The sequence below is a fragment of the Aristolochia californica genome, unplaced genomic scaffold (assembly GCF_029961685.1).
Source record: "Aristolochia californica isolate CCGP_79_NKW_82.1479 unplaced genomic scaffold, dmAriCali1.0.hap1 SCAF_16, whole genome shotgun sequence".
Taxonomy (NCBI): Eukaryota; Viridiplantae; Streptophyta; class Magnoliopsida; order Piperales; family Aristolochiaceae; genus Aristolochia; species Aristolochia californica.
The window spans coordinates 18,671,225-18,685,846 of NW_027181837.1; the positions used below are offsets into that span (position 1 = coordinate 18,671,225).

Here is a 14,622-nt window from a genome sequence, read left to right on the forward strand (position 1 = left end):
AAATTTTATAGTATAGTCTCATATTTCGGTAACAAATTTAAGTAAAAGAGTTCTTATATAATAATTCTAAAAACTCTAGTACTCCCTTAGGTCAACTAAAATTTTATTTTTTGTTTTTTTAAGTTTCCTTAGTCATCATGTTCATATAAAAATTATTTTTTTTATTTTCCTCGAGTCAAACTCGTCACCTCCCAAAAGTCATACTTGGTCAAATTTGATAAGTTACTTCAGTTCTAGATTCCTTAGGAAGTATGACTATTGCATAATTACCTCTTTCGAGTTAAAGTTGTTTACCTCTTTTATTTCTTTAGTTTATCATCTTGTGTTTTCATCACTTCAGAGTAATGCGTAGACCCACTACCTAAAAAGTAGAGTATGCCCAACATCCAGTTTGAGTCAAATCTTTTATTCTTCACCCAAGAGGTGATTTGTGTTTGAAGTTAACCTTAAAAAGTGAATAGTCTCTTTATTGTGCCTTAAAGTTGGCTTGTTTTTATGCCTTTAAAATTTAGAGGAATGTGTTTTGGACTATAACCATTTTGATTGGTGTATGGAGCTTTGTCGTATGGCTAGGAGTGATTTTTCTTCTCTCACCATTATTTTGTGCAAGTTATGTTTCTCGGTGAAGAACAAAGAGATTCGAGTTTGAAGGGGAACGGTAGAAGAAGAAGTATAAGAAATAGGAAACCAACAATGAGAAATTTCACATGTTGTTGTAATCAAATTTTATTTGACTAAAGTATCCAAAGGGGAGAACAATATTAGAACAAGATTAAGACTAAAAACAAGATGTGAACAAGAGCAAGATGAATCAAAGCAATGCAATCAAAATTTATTTTTAAGCACTCAAGTTTCTGATCGATCAATATCAAGTCGTTGATCGGTCAATCTTCATAATTTTATATTGCATGGACATCATTGATCGGTCAGTCCACAAGGAACGATCAATCATGCTTTATTACTCAGTTTCACTATGTTTGGTCGATCGATCAATTGCCTTGGATTGATCGATCATGTTTTATATTTTTGATTTGTGCACATTTTGGTTGATTGATAATTGACATATAATGCAATCGATCAATCCAATGTCAGATGTCTAATTGTGTTTTCAAAGTATGACTAAAATTGATCTTAAGTAATTCTAACATATTTAAAACATATGTATGCATTAATAAACACATGCAGATAATGCAATTTTATCCTAAGGCTCCAAAAATTTCTATTATACCTTAAATTTGAAGGTCTGGGCTACTCTCTTACATAGACTCAACTTTTATGATATTCTAAGACTTCCTAAACTCTAGTATTCAATTTTTTTATTCTTCTTTATGAAGGTGCTTCTTCAATATCACTTTGACATGGTAGAAAAGCTCGAGGTCTTTGAGAAGTTTTTTGTCGGTTCTTTGTATAGACCTTGATTTTTTTATCTCTTGAAGGAATTACATTTGAAATGTTAGATTAATAAAAAAAATGTTATCATCAAAATCAAGATGGAGTCAACCTTCAATCAACAAAGTAGAAGAAGGGAGAGAGATAGAGTCAGAGTTAGAAGGAAATATATAAAAGAAGACAGGAGAAAAGAAATGAGAGTTGCTGGGACATGAATCAAAGAGGGGAAAGACAAATTATATTTTGATTTTTAGTAGGTTGATTGAAAGAACAATAAAAATAGTCCATGGCCTTGTTGGAAATGAAAATAATTTAATTTTTTTAAATATTTCTTCTGTTTCTTTTTTCCAGTTCTATGAAATTTTGAATTCCAAAAATCCTCTGGTTCACTAAGAATCAACCTGAGACTTCTCCATTAACAAAAAAAATAAAATAAAATAAAACTACAACTTCAACTGAGAATTGTGATTCCCCCTCTGCCCGCGTCAGACATTTGCTTATCTCAGATTTTCAGAAAAGCAAATCGAGCCACTCTGTTCTACTCTGGGAGCAACAATCGCTGCGACCCACCCGGTAATATTCAGTGGATAAACTGCAATATGACGAACCAGTTGGGATTTCCATCTAAAAGCTTCCCGATTCCTTGCGCCCATTCTCTCTGTTATATGAACAGAATCCTTGAAGTAAAGCCGACTAGTGCTGCATTGAGCAACTCACTACCAACGGGGGCAGGTTTAAAGTACAAAGAACCGTACAGAAGACCTGGTATGCCTTCTAAGCGGCTTCTAAATCATTATCAACGTGTGTTGGATGATGGAATGGAAATCCCGAGCGAGCTACACAACAGTTTGATCAGGGAGTATTCCGAAGTTGGTGACATTGATAAATCCATGAGCTTACTTGCTCGCATGGATGCTTTGGGAATATGGTTAAGTTCGATCACCTACACGAAGCTTATTGATGCACTGGGCAAAGTTGGGAGGACTATTGAGGCGGAAGCCATTTTTCTGGAGATGAAAAGGGCTGGCCACCATCCCAGACTGGCTGCTTATAACACTCTTTTAAAAGGGTTTTTGAGAAAGGGGCAATTGAAGCTTGCGGATCGTGTGTTAACCGAAATGAAGGAAGTAGGAATTAGACGGAACGAGGAAACATTCTTCCTCCTGGTTGATTCATACGCACACTCGGGCCGCCTGGAGGATACATGGTCTATTATTGGAGAAATGAAGCGTGAGGGATTTAAGTTAAATTCTAGTGTCTATAGTAAACTAATCCGTCTTTATCGGGACAACGGGATGTGGAAGAAAGCTATGGATCTTGTGAAAGACATGCGAGATTTTGGTGTTTTACCTGATAGAAAAATTTATAATAGCATCATTGATACATTGGGGAAGTACGGTCAGTTGGACGAAGCAGTAGAGGCCTTCAAGAACATGGAAAGAGAAGGTATAATACCTGACATAATCACATGGAATTCTTTAATTCGGTGGCATTGTAAAGCAGGAGATGTTAGAGGGGCACTTGATTTGTTTACAAAGATGCAAGAGGAAGGGCTATACCCTGATCCAAAGATTTTTGTTACCATTATTAGTCGGTTAGGAGAGGCAGGCAAGTGGGATGAGATTAAGAAACATTTTGAGAGTATGAAATGGAGGGGACTTCAAGGAAGTGGTGCTATTTATGCTGTTTTGGTAGATATTTATGGGCAATATGGGAAGTTTCAAGATGCTGAGAGTTGTTTGGCAGGTTTAAAAGCTGAAGGTGTGCAGCTTTCAGCTAGCATATTTTGTACCCTTGCAAATGCTTATGCACAACAGGTCTGTAGGATCGAGTGTTTATCCATATTGATATTATATTGCTTTCCTTCTCTGTAGTGGTAGGCATGGGTTTCAGGTCTAGTGTGTTCATTTTGACCAATGCTAAAATTGAAATTCCTTCCTGAGGTATGAGGTAGGGATGTGACCAAACTAGCTGTCAAAGTATGAAGCAAGATATGTCTGGCAACATATGGCCATTTGTTTTTTAAAGTAATTCTCTACCTTCCATCTATTCGTGCAGGGTATGTGTGAACAGACTGTTAAAGTTCTTCAGCTAATGGAATCAGAGGGAATAGAACCAAACCTTGTTATGTTGAATTTGCTGATTAATGCATTTGGCATTGCCGGGAGGCATTTGGAAGCACTCTCCGTTTTTGAGCATATAAAAGAGACAGTAAGATACCCCACCCCTGTAACATAAATGTTCATCATTAAGAGTTCCCTTTGATGTTAATTATTTTATTGGTTGGCAAACATTTCTGACATGAAATGGTCATTGTTTTTCAAGGGCATTAGTCCTGATGTGGTTACTTATACTACACTCATGAAGGCACTAGTTAGAGCAAAAAAATTTTATCAGGTACATTCTTCTATGTAATTGTTATGTCAAACACCATTTATACTTTAGTGAACAATTCTGGTTGGGCAAAAATACTCGATGGTCTGTTTAATATTTATCCTGTTTCGCAACTATTTCAAGTTGTGTGCTGTAGTGTGTGCAAGCCAAAGTGAAGTGTGTCGATGGTCTGTTTAATATTTATCCTGTTTCGCAACTATTTCAAGTTGTGTGCTGCAGTGTGTGCAAGCCAAAGTGAAGTGTGGAAAATGATCTGCCTTGTAGTTTTCTACCCACCAGAATTGGTTTTTAACACCTAAGTCCTTAAGTTTCAAATGTAACTGGTTTATAGTTACTTTTTTCTAGTATATGTCTTATTCTTTCTCTAAACTCCTAAAAGAGGACATACAGACTAAGCTATGCATTTTATCTCCGTTTTTACTTTTTAGTATTATTTTCCTTGCTGAAGCGTCATCCATTTTCACAGCATGCCATTGTTTCTTTTGAAAATTTTCCTGGAAAGTAAAATTTGGGTATTTCCTCCAGTATAATCTTTGTGTTTCTTTTCACTTATATAACATTTTAGACTTTATTCTACTAGTTTTGATCCAGTAACAGCTTTCTGTTCCAATTTTACTTGAGATGTATGCAACATATGCACTCACATACAACTAATTAAATTCTTCTTCTGCCCATCTCCCTAGAGAGAATCCAAACTCAAAGCCAGAGAAAAATAACACCTATTCAATGTGAAAACTTAAAGTCTCTCATTTATTTCTTCTCTTTTATGCCCAGTTAATTATCTTTAATTTCAAAAGTCTTGTGAATTAGGTTCCCCAAATTTACAAGGAAATGGAATCTGCTGGATGCACTCCAGATAGAAAAGCTAGGGAGATGCTGCAAATTGCTTCCATTTTCGTTGGGCAAAGGAGTGGTTAGTCTTTCTCCATATGTAGTTTTCCACTTGCTTGCTATTTTTCTTATATGTTCAGTTTGAACATGTAATAGGCCAAGTATATATTAACCCGAAGGTCTCATTGCACTCCAACAACTTTCGGTGGAGAAGAGAAGACAACAGCACCAAGGTAAACTATTATTGCATATTGGTTATTCTATGTTTAAATGGATATACATACACACCCAAAAGAAATGCAGCATCATTAATTTGGAAAAGAATTGTAAGTATTTATCAGATGCTTCAGTGCCAAACTTTTATGTTTACCATTAGGTGTCTCTGTGTATTTTTGGAAGTCTACTTGTGAGGAGACGATGCAGTTCAAAGTTGATCAATCTATTACGTTTGGCTCCCAAACTGCAAACTTCTCATTTGCAGGATCTTACAACAAAGTACCACAGACTGCTCTACTATTTTTTTTTTTTTTTTTTTTTGAAAAAGATGTATTAATAAAACAGGAGAAATTACAAAATTTGGGGGAGCATTTCCCTTACAACCCAGACTGCTCTACTATCACAGCCTGTTTCTTATGAAAATTTTCTACTCTTCAAGTCGATAATATGAAGTGTCTGCTACACAGCTTTTTCAGTTCAACAGTCCTTTTTACATTTCTGATGCAATTCCAACCAGCATGATATACTTTCCTTCTTTCTTTGTTATCAGGATCAGCAAATAAATTCTATTTTTAAATGAATAAAATGTTTGATTTTTTCCCTTCTCGTCAGCATTTTATTAATACAAGTAATTAATGTAGTCAAAATAAAATTCTTCTTGAGCTTACTAGATAGTCAAGCAAGAGATCTAAGTCTGGGCTGTTAAAATTTGGTAGAGGGAGTACTATACTTTGTTTACATCTCTTTGCAGATTGACTCTGTCAATACAAATTTTGCAGATTGAAGGAGCAACTTTCAAGTGATCTTTCAACTTTATGGGTAAAAAGTCTTCCAAAATTGGTATACGAAGTGGAATCTTGTTACCGGTGCAACAAGTCCCAGGATCTCATTTGTAGACTTGAAAGTAGTCACTGCCTTGCTAAACTCTTGAAATGAGTTGAGGATATGCTCATTTGAAGGCATGAATGAATATATTAACAACAAAGTATGGGGCAACAACATTCCACGTCCAGCTGAGTTCGTAAATGGAAAATCAAAGCATAGGATCTGAAGCTTGTATCACCAAAATGTTTCATGTATAAAAGATCATTTGATTATTCTTGTAAAACAGAAATAATGTGTGAAATAGAAGGTTGTTTTGTTATTGAATGCTAATGTGGAATTGAACATGGCAAACCATGATTTAGTTTAAGCAACCCACAATTGCCTACTTGTTTTATGTTTCATACATCACTTGTTTTTTTGTATTTCTTTTCCTTCAGCATTGTTGGTCTTGTTTCTTTTCCTTCCGCTCTGCTGTTCCAGCAACAGCAAGATGGCAAGGCCTTCCCCCATCCCCTTCTCATGCTCGTAGGGAGGATGCCCTCCCATCGCCCAATATTTGTTTCTACCTTTCTGTAAAACTGGAAAGAGCATGAAAATTGAGGTAAGTGCCCTCTTCGTGCAACTTCAGTTTCTATAACTGACCCGTGCTTCTTTAGAGCATGTACAGTCACTATTTTTTTTTTTCCTGTTTTTGTGCATAGTACACCAGTAATCACCAGTATTCGCCACATGAACAGCTTCCACTGTTGAAGTGGTGGAATCTGTTCAAGTCTCTCATGATGATGTCTCTGCTTGTGATCTTAGACACAAATTTTGTAAACGAATGGCAGCTTCCACAAACACGAAGGTTCTTTGAGATTCGTAATACTGTCCCAGCCTTGGTGTTCATAATCCCGAATGCAATTGCGAGCCTCTCACTATGGCTCAGAGCATTTTCATCTGAAAAAGCACTCTCCAACACATCAGGTCGATCTTGGGCAAGACTCTGTAGACTCTCTAGAAAAGTATATATTTCTTTTCTCTGGGGATGAGAGACATCACGTGCACGAAATCTGAAAATCCTTTGGTCCATTTCAATTACACTGAACCCCGGAACCTTCCTCATGCCCCTATCATTCATCATCAGTCTGACCTTTCCCTGACTCTCCCGTTTACCACATTCTGCGTAAATGTTAGATAGAAGTACGAAATGCCCAGGACTAGGTGACTCTATATCTGAAATTTCGGCTTGTATTTTATCAGCCATATCCATCCTGCGATGGATCCGACAACCATTGAGCAAAGCTCCCCATACACTAGCATTTGGTGTGATTTCCATGGTCTTTATGAAATTATAAGCACTTTCTACATGGCCTGCACGACTTAGAAGATCAACCATACAAGTGCAGAGGTCTAAGTTGGGTACAATGCAGAACTTGGATTGCATCATCTCAAAATAAAACTGCCCCTCTTCCACAGATCCAGAGTGACTACAGGCTGATAAAATGATCATAAAAGTTGCTTCATTTGGTTCAATGCCTAGCTCAACCATTTGAGAGAAGAGTGAGATGGCTGTCTTTATTTGGCCATGCATTCCATAGCCGCCAATGATAGAACTCCATGAAACCAAACTCCTTTCTTTCATGTGATCAAAGACTCTCCTGGCTGTATCTAAATCTCCACATTTTGAGTACATGTCAACAAGGGCTGTGTCCACAAACTTATTTGTTTTGAAACCAAATGCTACCAACTTGTTATGGATCAGCCTCCCCTTTCCAAGAGATCCCAAATGGGCGCAGGCTTGAATCACACTAATGAATGTGGCGGTGTCCATTCCAAGACCTTCAGAATACATTCTTCCAAAATGATACATCGCTTGTATTGAATTTCCATTTTGCACAAATCCACTTATCAGAGAATTCCATGTTATCACATCTTTCTTTTCCAGTATACTGAAGATCTCATGTGCAATATCCAGCAAGCCACATTTGCAGTACATACTGATTAGAGAGTTTGAGACAAATACATTTGAAAGAGTGCCTGACTTGGCTGCATAACCATGGATTTGACTCCCAAGTACAGAGCAACAAATGTGTCCACATGCGGAGAGGGAAGCTGCTAGGGTGAATGTATCAGGATGTAGTCCTTGAACCTGCATTTGAATATAATGTGTCAATGCCTCCTCTGGGATTCCATTTCGAGCATACACTGCGATAAGCGAGTTCCACAACATAACAGTTTTCTCTTGTACATTATCAAACACGTGACAACAATATACCATCTTACCACAACCACCATACAAATCTACTAGAGAGGAGCCCATGAGATTAAACCTCGGGTCCATGCCTTTTCTTATAACTACTCCATGAACAGACTTCCCCTCCCTCAAGTATCCCAACTGAGAACAAGAAAACAGGATATCCATGATGGTTATTTCATTTGGCTCCACATTGAATTTTTGCATCTTCACAAAAGTATCAATTGCTTCTTGAAAGCTAGCCCTTTCATTGTAAGATAAAATCATTGCCATCCACAAGTCCACTCTGCTGCTATCCTTGTGTGTTAAGAGCTTCTCTGCACTACCTATATCGCCACATTTGCCATACATTGAAATGAGTGAAGTCTCCAATAACTCTTGGAAATCAAACTCTCTTCTTACAACATATCCATGAGCAAATTTTGCTACCTTCAGACTCCCCAAGCTAGCACAAGCTTGAGTTACACTAACTATAACAACAGAATCAGGATCAACTTTCTCCAAATTCATGTCACTAAACATCTGTAGAGCTTCAAGGGCTCTTCCATTTTCAACATAGCTTGAAATGATAGAGGTCCAGCAAACCAAATCTCTTTCAGACACGTAATCAAATATCTGTCGGGCGTCGTCTAAGCTGCCAGCGTCTCCGTACATATTAAGCAAAGCAGTGTCAATCACTCCATCCGATTCGAACCCACTTTTACACATCGTCCCATGTATTTTCCTACCAGTATCCAATTCTTGAAGAGCTGAACAAGCTCTGAGAACTGATGGAAAAATAAAACCATTGAGCCGATATTGGCGATACCGCATTTCATGGTACAATAAAATGGCTTCTTTGATGACTAGATTACATACAAGTCCTTTGATTAACACGCCCCACATGAAAGAGTCTGGCCTTGAAAAATTGTCGAAAATCCATTTCATAGAATCTACCTCACCAAACTTGGCGTAAGATTCGATAAGCTTGGTGGCAGCCAGTGTATCAGTTTGGTGGCCAGCAATCAACAAATGCGCATGGAGCTGGGAAAGGCTTCTTATGTTCCTGCAACTTCGGAAGTAAGACATATACAGTGTCATCTTTCCTTTGCAATAAACTTATCTAGCTCGGGAAAGAACGGAAACTTGTTTTTGACATCTTTTGGCTTCTCCGAACAAGTGCAAGCAGGGGTGCTACTTCGCTCATACCAACTCGAAATTGATCTTGTTCGAAGTTTCATCAGAACAAAGGTTTTCTGATTTCCGCAGGAAACTTGTTCTGCCTGTGCAAATATGGAACAAAGAAAATTCTCACCAACTATCACAAATAGAACGGATTTGAATAATGATTATTTGTATACCACATTATGTATAAATATTAGAATATATTTTTTAATTTTAATTTTAAAATATGAAATGGAAGAAGCTATTTCATTATCCATTTGTTAACTTAGATACCTATAACAGGTAATTGGGAAACACACCTAAATAAATATGTACAACAAATTAATTCTTCAAAATAATTATAAAAAAAATAAAAATTCCATTTTAGGTGATGGAGGAGGAAAAGGCCCTCTACTAGCTTTGTTGTTGAATGAACGTTTAGATTGGACTCTCCTTGATCGGCTATCAGTTTGAACTTGTTGATGGTTTTCGTGTGATGTGTGACAAGCTTTTATCTTGTGTTATGTTTGATAATCCGCAAAGTTGTGGTAGAGTGTTTGCTTCTTGTAAGCTCTGTAATGGAATTTCGATATAATTGTGATAGAAATTTTATTATTACCTGCTCTATGATGTTTTTGGCAAAGTTTTTGGTGCTTTCTGGAGATGAAGCTTATGCAATTTTGGCAAAAACCAAAGTTTCTCTTCTTATGAAATCCTCATTTTTTGTTTGAAAATCCCATTTCTCGGTGAATTGAGGAATTTAAAGGCAAGGGTCTACAAGGTTTACGTAATCCCTCTTTTTTTCCTCTGTATTCTTCCTCTTTTTTTCCTCTGTATTCTTTACTTAGTCTAACTCTATGAGAATGTACCAAGTATCACTGGAGTCCTATAGGAGTCTCACTGGAGGAGGTCTCACAAAAGAGTCTCAGTTAAAGGTGTTTTAATCATGCTAGTCTTATATTTATGTTTAGTTATACAATTTTTCTAAGACTTATCTTTTAGTGTTTAACTTTGGGTGTAACTGGGATAACAGTAGTTTAGTTGTAGTTGGATTCTACTTGTTTTCTCTATTATAAATAGAGGGTTATTATACTCAAATTACAATAAGTTAGTGAAATATTTCTCTTTGCCACAAATTCAACATGGTATCAAACTGGGTTCCACAAGATGACTCGGTCAACCCACTGAAATAATGTGATCTTTTTCTGATTTACTATTTCTAGTAGTTTAGGATCGTATTTTATCTTTTTTCTTTCTTTCTTATCCCAATACATGTTGTCTTCTTAGTGTTCGCACTTCCATACTGAACTTTTCATATTACAAATTATATATTGATAGAAAGATCTGTTTGTGATTCTAAGCTATATCTTTGGAGATATCAATATTAGAAGTATCAAAGGTTAGTTCTGTCAAAAATATCTCTTTTTTCCTATTTTATTTTTTATTATCTCTCTATGCATTGACTTGAATTGCGTTTCCTTTTCTCCTAGAATCTATTTTTTTATCCAAAATTCTCTTCTAATCAGAGGATTTTTTTATTAGAATTAATCACTCCATAATGTGCTTGTTCAAGGTATGCAAAAATTTCCTACTTCCATGTTGTTTTCAACGTTTACGTTTTTGTTACTTGGTTATGTATCTTATGCATCGTCAACTCTGGAAATTGTTATCACTCCCAAAAAAAGTTGTACTTGGTCAAATTTATTAAGTTCTACCATTATAGTTCCCCCTAGTATTTTTTTTTAAAAAGTCATATTCTAAATTTATTTAGAAGTATAAATGTTGCATAGTCACCTCCTTTCGGTTAAAGTTATTTTCCCCTAGTATTTCTTCAGTTTGTCTTCTTGTGTTTTCATCACTTCAAAAGGAATGCCTAGACACACTACCTAAAAAGTATAGGAATGTGTCCAACATCCAGCTTGAGTCAAGTCTTTTATTCTTCAACCAAGAGGTGATATTTGTTTGATCTACCCTACAAAAAGTGAGTAGTCTTTTTGTTAAGCCCTGAAGTTGGGCTATTTTTGCGCCTTTAAAATTGAGTAGAGTGTGTCTCAAACTATGACCAATTTGACTAGTGTATGGAGCTTTGTCATACGGATATGAATGATTTTCCTCTCCCACATTGTGTTTTGTCCAAGTTGGGTCTCTATGTGCTTTTTTATCCCAATTTGAGGGGAAGAACTAGAAGAAGAAGTACACGAAAGATGTATTTTGTTCTACATGTTGTCATAATTTTTATGTGACCAAAATATTATAGAAAAGGGGAGAACAAACGATGAAGATTTAACATATGTGAAAAAAAAAATATAGCAAATGAAGATTGAAGACCATGAATCCTTTTCATTGCAAGTTGAAGTTATAAACTCAAGTTTGAGGGGGAGTGTTGAAGAGCAGATATGGAAGAGTCTTACATGATTCTCACAATATGAAGTCTCACAGAGCCAGAATTAATATGGTGGAGTCTTACAATAGCCTCACAGGAGGAGGTCTCATAGAAGAATCTTAGTTAAAGGTGTTTTAGTTATGTTAGTCCTTTATTTATGTTCAATTATTCAATTGTTCTAGGAACTTATCTTTTAGTGTTTAACTTTGGGTGTAACTGGGATAAGAATAGTTTAATTATAATTGGATGCTATCTGTTTTCTTTATTATAAATAGAGGTTCATTGTATTCAAATTACATCTAAGTTAGTGATTTTTTTCTCTTTTCTAGAAATTCAACATAATTTTTAAAATTAAAATTTTCATCATAAAAAAGAGGAAAATTGTTGACTGAGCATTGACTCCCTTCTTGATTTTGATGATTGCAAAACTTAATTGATCTAAAAATTGTAATTCAAGCATTGCATATGTATTTCCTTTAAGAGACACAAAAGTCAAAGGTCTACATAATGAACCGACAAAATCTTCTCAAAGACCTTAAGCTACACAATAGTATCATAGTGTTTTTTAAGAAGCACCTCTAGAAAGAAGAAGTAAAGTCTTGAAGACTAGAGTTTAAAAAATCACAAAACTCAATCTATGTAAGAGAGCAGTTCCAGACGTTCCAAACTTGAGATACAATGGAAACTTTTGGATCTTTAGGTCATATTTGTTTTTCCACATGTTTTACCAAACCATACACACATTTTAAACATGTTAGAGCCACTTAGGATCAATTTTATTCATCCTTTAAAAATCTACGTAATGAACTGACACTAGATTGATCGATCAAGATATATTAAGAAGTGTCAATGATCAATCAACCAAAAGTGCACAGGCCAAAAATATAAAACAGGATCGACCAATCAGGATCAATTGATCAATCAACCAGAACATGGATAAATTGTGCTATAAAGCATGATCAATCATCTTCAGTGGACCAATCGATCAATGTTGTCCAAGCAATGAAAAATCATGTTATTATATCAATCAACTTCCAAACACTGATTGAACATACAAAACCTTGTAGACTTGTAGTTGAATGCATATGTTTTCATTTTTGTCTATTTGCATACATTTAATTACACAAAAAATTCTTAAATTTATTACTTAAATTCACTTAGATTTTCTAGATTTCTAAGCAACTATTGGATCTAAAAGTTGGTCTAGTTTTTGTTAGAATAATGGTAAAAGCATGTTGTCTCCATTATTTTGATGATAAACAAATGGATAGTTTGATAGTGTCTTACTAATGGTATTATCAATTTATTTTAGACACACATTTTCTAACACATATTATGAGGTCTATTCAAAATAAAATAATGATTAATCAAGTTGCCAAGTCAAGACGCGAAGTAATAACTCATTGGAGATTGTTGCTAAGAAGAAAATCTTACACGAAAAATAAGCTTGAAGACTTGAATATCTAGAGTCAAGTCACATAGAAATATCTCACGAACTTAGTCATGTCAGAGGAAAGTCAAGAAGAGCATTGGAGTTTTATGGCATGAAGTTTTCTACAACAATGCTTAAACGATTCATAAGAATGATGCAGACTTGCTAAATCCCTTAGTTTAGCTTTAATCAAGCTTACAACTTAAAATTAGTACTGTGGCATAAAAGATGATCAATCAACCTACATCCACTTGATTGGTCATCTTGAGTGTTAAATAGTAGAGCTTATGAAAATGATTAATCATACAAAATACTACCAATTGAGATTATAAAGCATAATTGATCACATATAACTCTACATAGCCAGTTCTATAAAGCATGATTAATAAATCGAAATAGGTTAATCAATGAATGAGATTTCTAAAAGGTTGAAAACTTGTTGATTGATACCCTAGTTGATCAACAAACTTAAGGAACCTTAAAAAATATATCCATTGTTCATAGTTGATCGATCATACCTTTTTATTGATTGATCAACATTTTTTTGTAGTTTTTTGGAAATGTGAAAAAAATAACTAGTTTAGCTGAAGAAGTAATAAATAGACCCCCAAACTTGTTGAGCAACTGAAAGCTAGCCTTTGCATTGATAATTAACCAAAGTCAATGTCAAACTTTTGATTATGTTAGATTATATTTACCTAATCTAATATTTAGTCATGGCTAGTATCATATTAGAGTTTAACATGTTACTTCATGAAATTGATTAAAAATATTGGTTATGAACTACTCATCACTGCCCCCCCTAGCACACTCAAAATGTTGTGTATTAAGAAGTTTTGAATAAAATAGAAAATAAAATTGTAATAACCAAAAAGTTGTATTTTATTTTTTTATAATTATACACTTATATTGGAAAACATTGTAGTTCACAATAATTTTTATAATTTTATTGTAATATTTTATATATTTATGTTTCATTTAATTTCACTATTTCATTACAATTATTGTAATTTATTTAAGTTCTAAATAGTATAATATTTTTTTATTTTATTTATTAAGATGGAGAGACAAACATTAATCAAATTTGACAAAATACGAATTTTTTTTATCATAGCAAAGCTGATAAAAACGTTGGAGCCACAATCGTAAAGGAAATATACTTTGAATGTTGAATATATTTTTGAAGATGATAGGGTACTGTACGTTATTAATCTTTGAATTTACTTCAAAACTATTTGACATCACAATTATGGAATTTTTATTACATGGTTTTAAGATTAATGTGCAGTGGACAAGAATCTCTTTGGTTATTTATAGTAAATATTTCAAGTAAATATAGTTTATAGAATGTCAATGTTAACAATGAATCTTTTACAAAAATATCGGCATTACATGAGCGTATAATAGAGATTAATGGAGGAACGAATTTTGCAAGTTATGAAGGATACTTTCTTTCAATATCACAAATAAAATACCAAATATAAAAAAGTTATACACACGACTGATCCAATACGAAAAACCATTTGGTTCTGATCACATGATCGAATGGCCGAGATAGCCGTTTTGTTATTCCCCTAATTTGTACTCTTAATTTGTTATTCCCATAATTTAATTTTTATTTCATGTTGATTTTTAAAAATTTTAAAACTAAAATGTCTATCAATTTTTTATTTTTCACCTATGTTTATAGAATTACTAATTTAATTTACTTTAACTTATTTTTGATAGAAGAGAGCCGCTCTTAACAGATCAAAAAGGAAGGAACGCAGAAGG

At 34.5% G+C, this 14,622-nt stretch overlaps 2 protein-coding genes across 2 annotated transcripts; one reads left to right on the top strand and one right to left on the bottom strand.

Moving 5' to 3' along the window:
- Nucleotides 1-1,968: 1,968 nt before the first annotated feature.
- On the top strand, nt 1,969-6,032 carry LOC137953185 (putative pentatricopeptide repeat-containing protein At5g36300). The gene is made up of 6 exons (XM_068800445.1): nt 1,969-3,206; nt 3,448-3,600; nt 3,715-3,786; nt 4,594-4,696; nt 4,771-4,847; nt 5,610-6,032. The coding sequence occupies exons 1-6, from the start codon at nt 1,989-1,991 to the stop codon at nt 5,631-5,633; spliced, it is 1,647 nt and encodes a 548-aa protein (XP_068656546.1). The 5' UTR covers nt 1,969-1,988; the 3' UTR covers nt 5,634-6,032.
- Nucleotides 5,997-8,979, bottom strand: LOC137953184 (putative pentatricopeptide repeat-containing protein At1g69350, mitochondrial). Its single transcript, XM_068800444.1, has one exon. It carries the CDS (start codon nt 8,969-8,971, stop codon nt 6,368-6,370), a length of 2,604 nt encoding a protein of 867 aa, XP_068656545.1. The 5' UTR covers nt 8,972-8,979; the 3' UTR covers nt 5,997-6,367.
- Between the last annotated feature and the right edge of the window lie 5,643 nt (nt 8,980-14,622).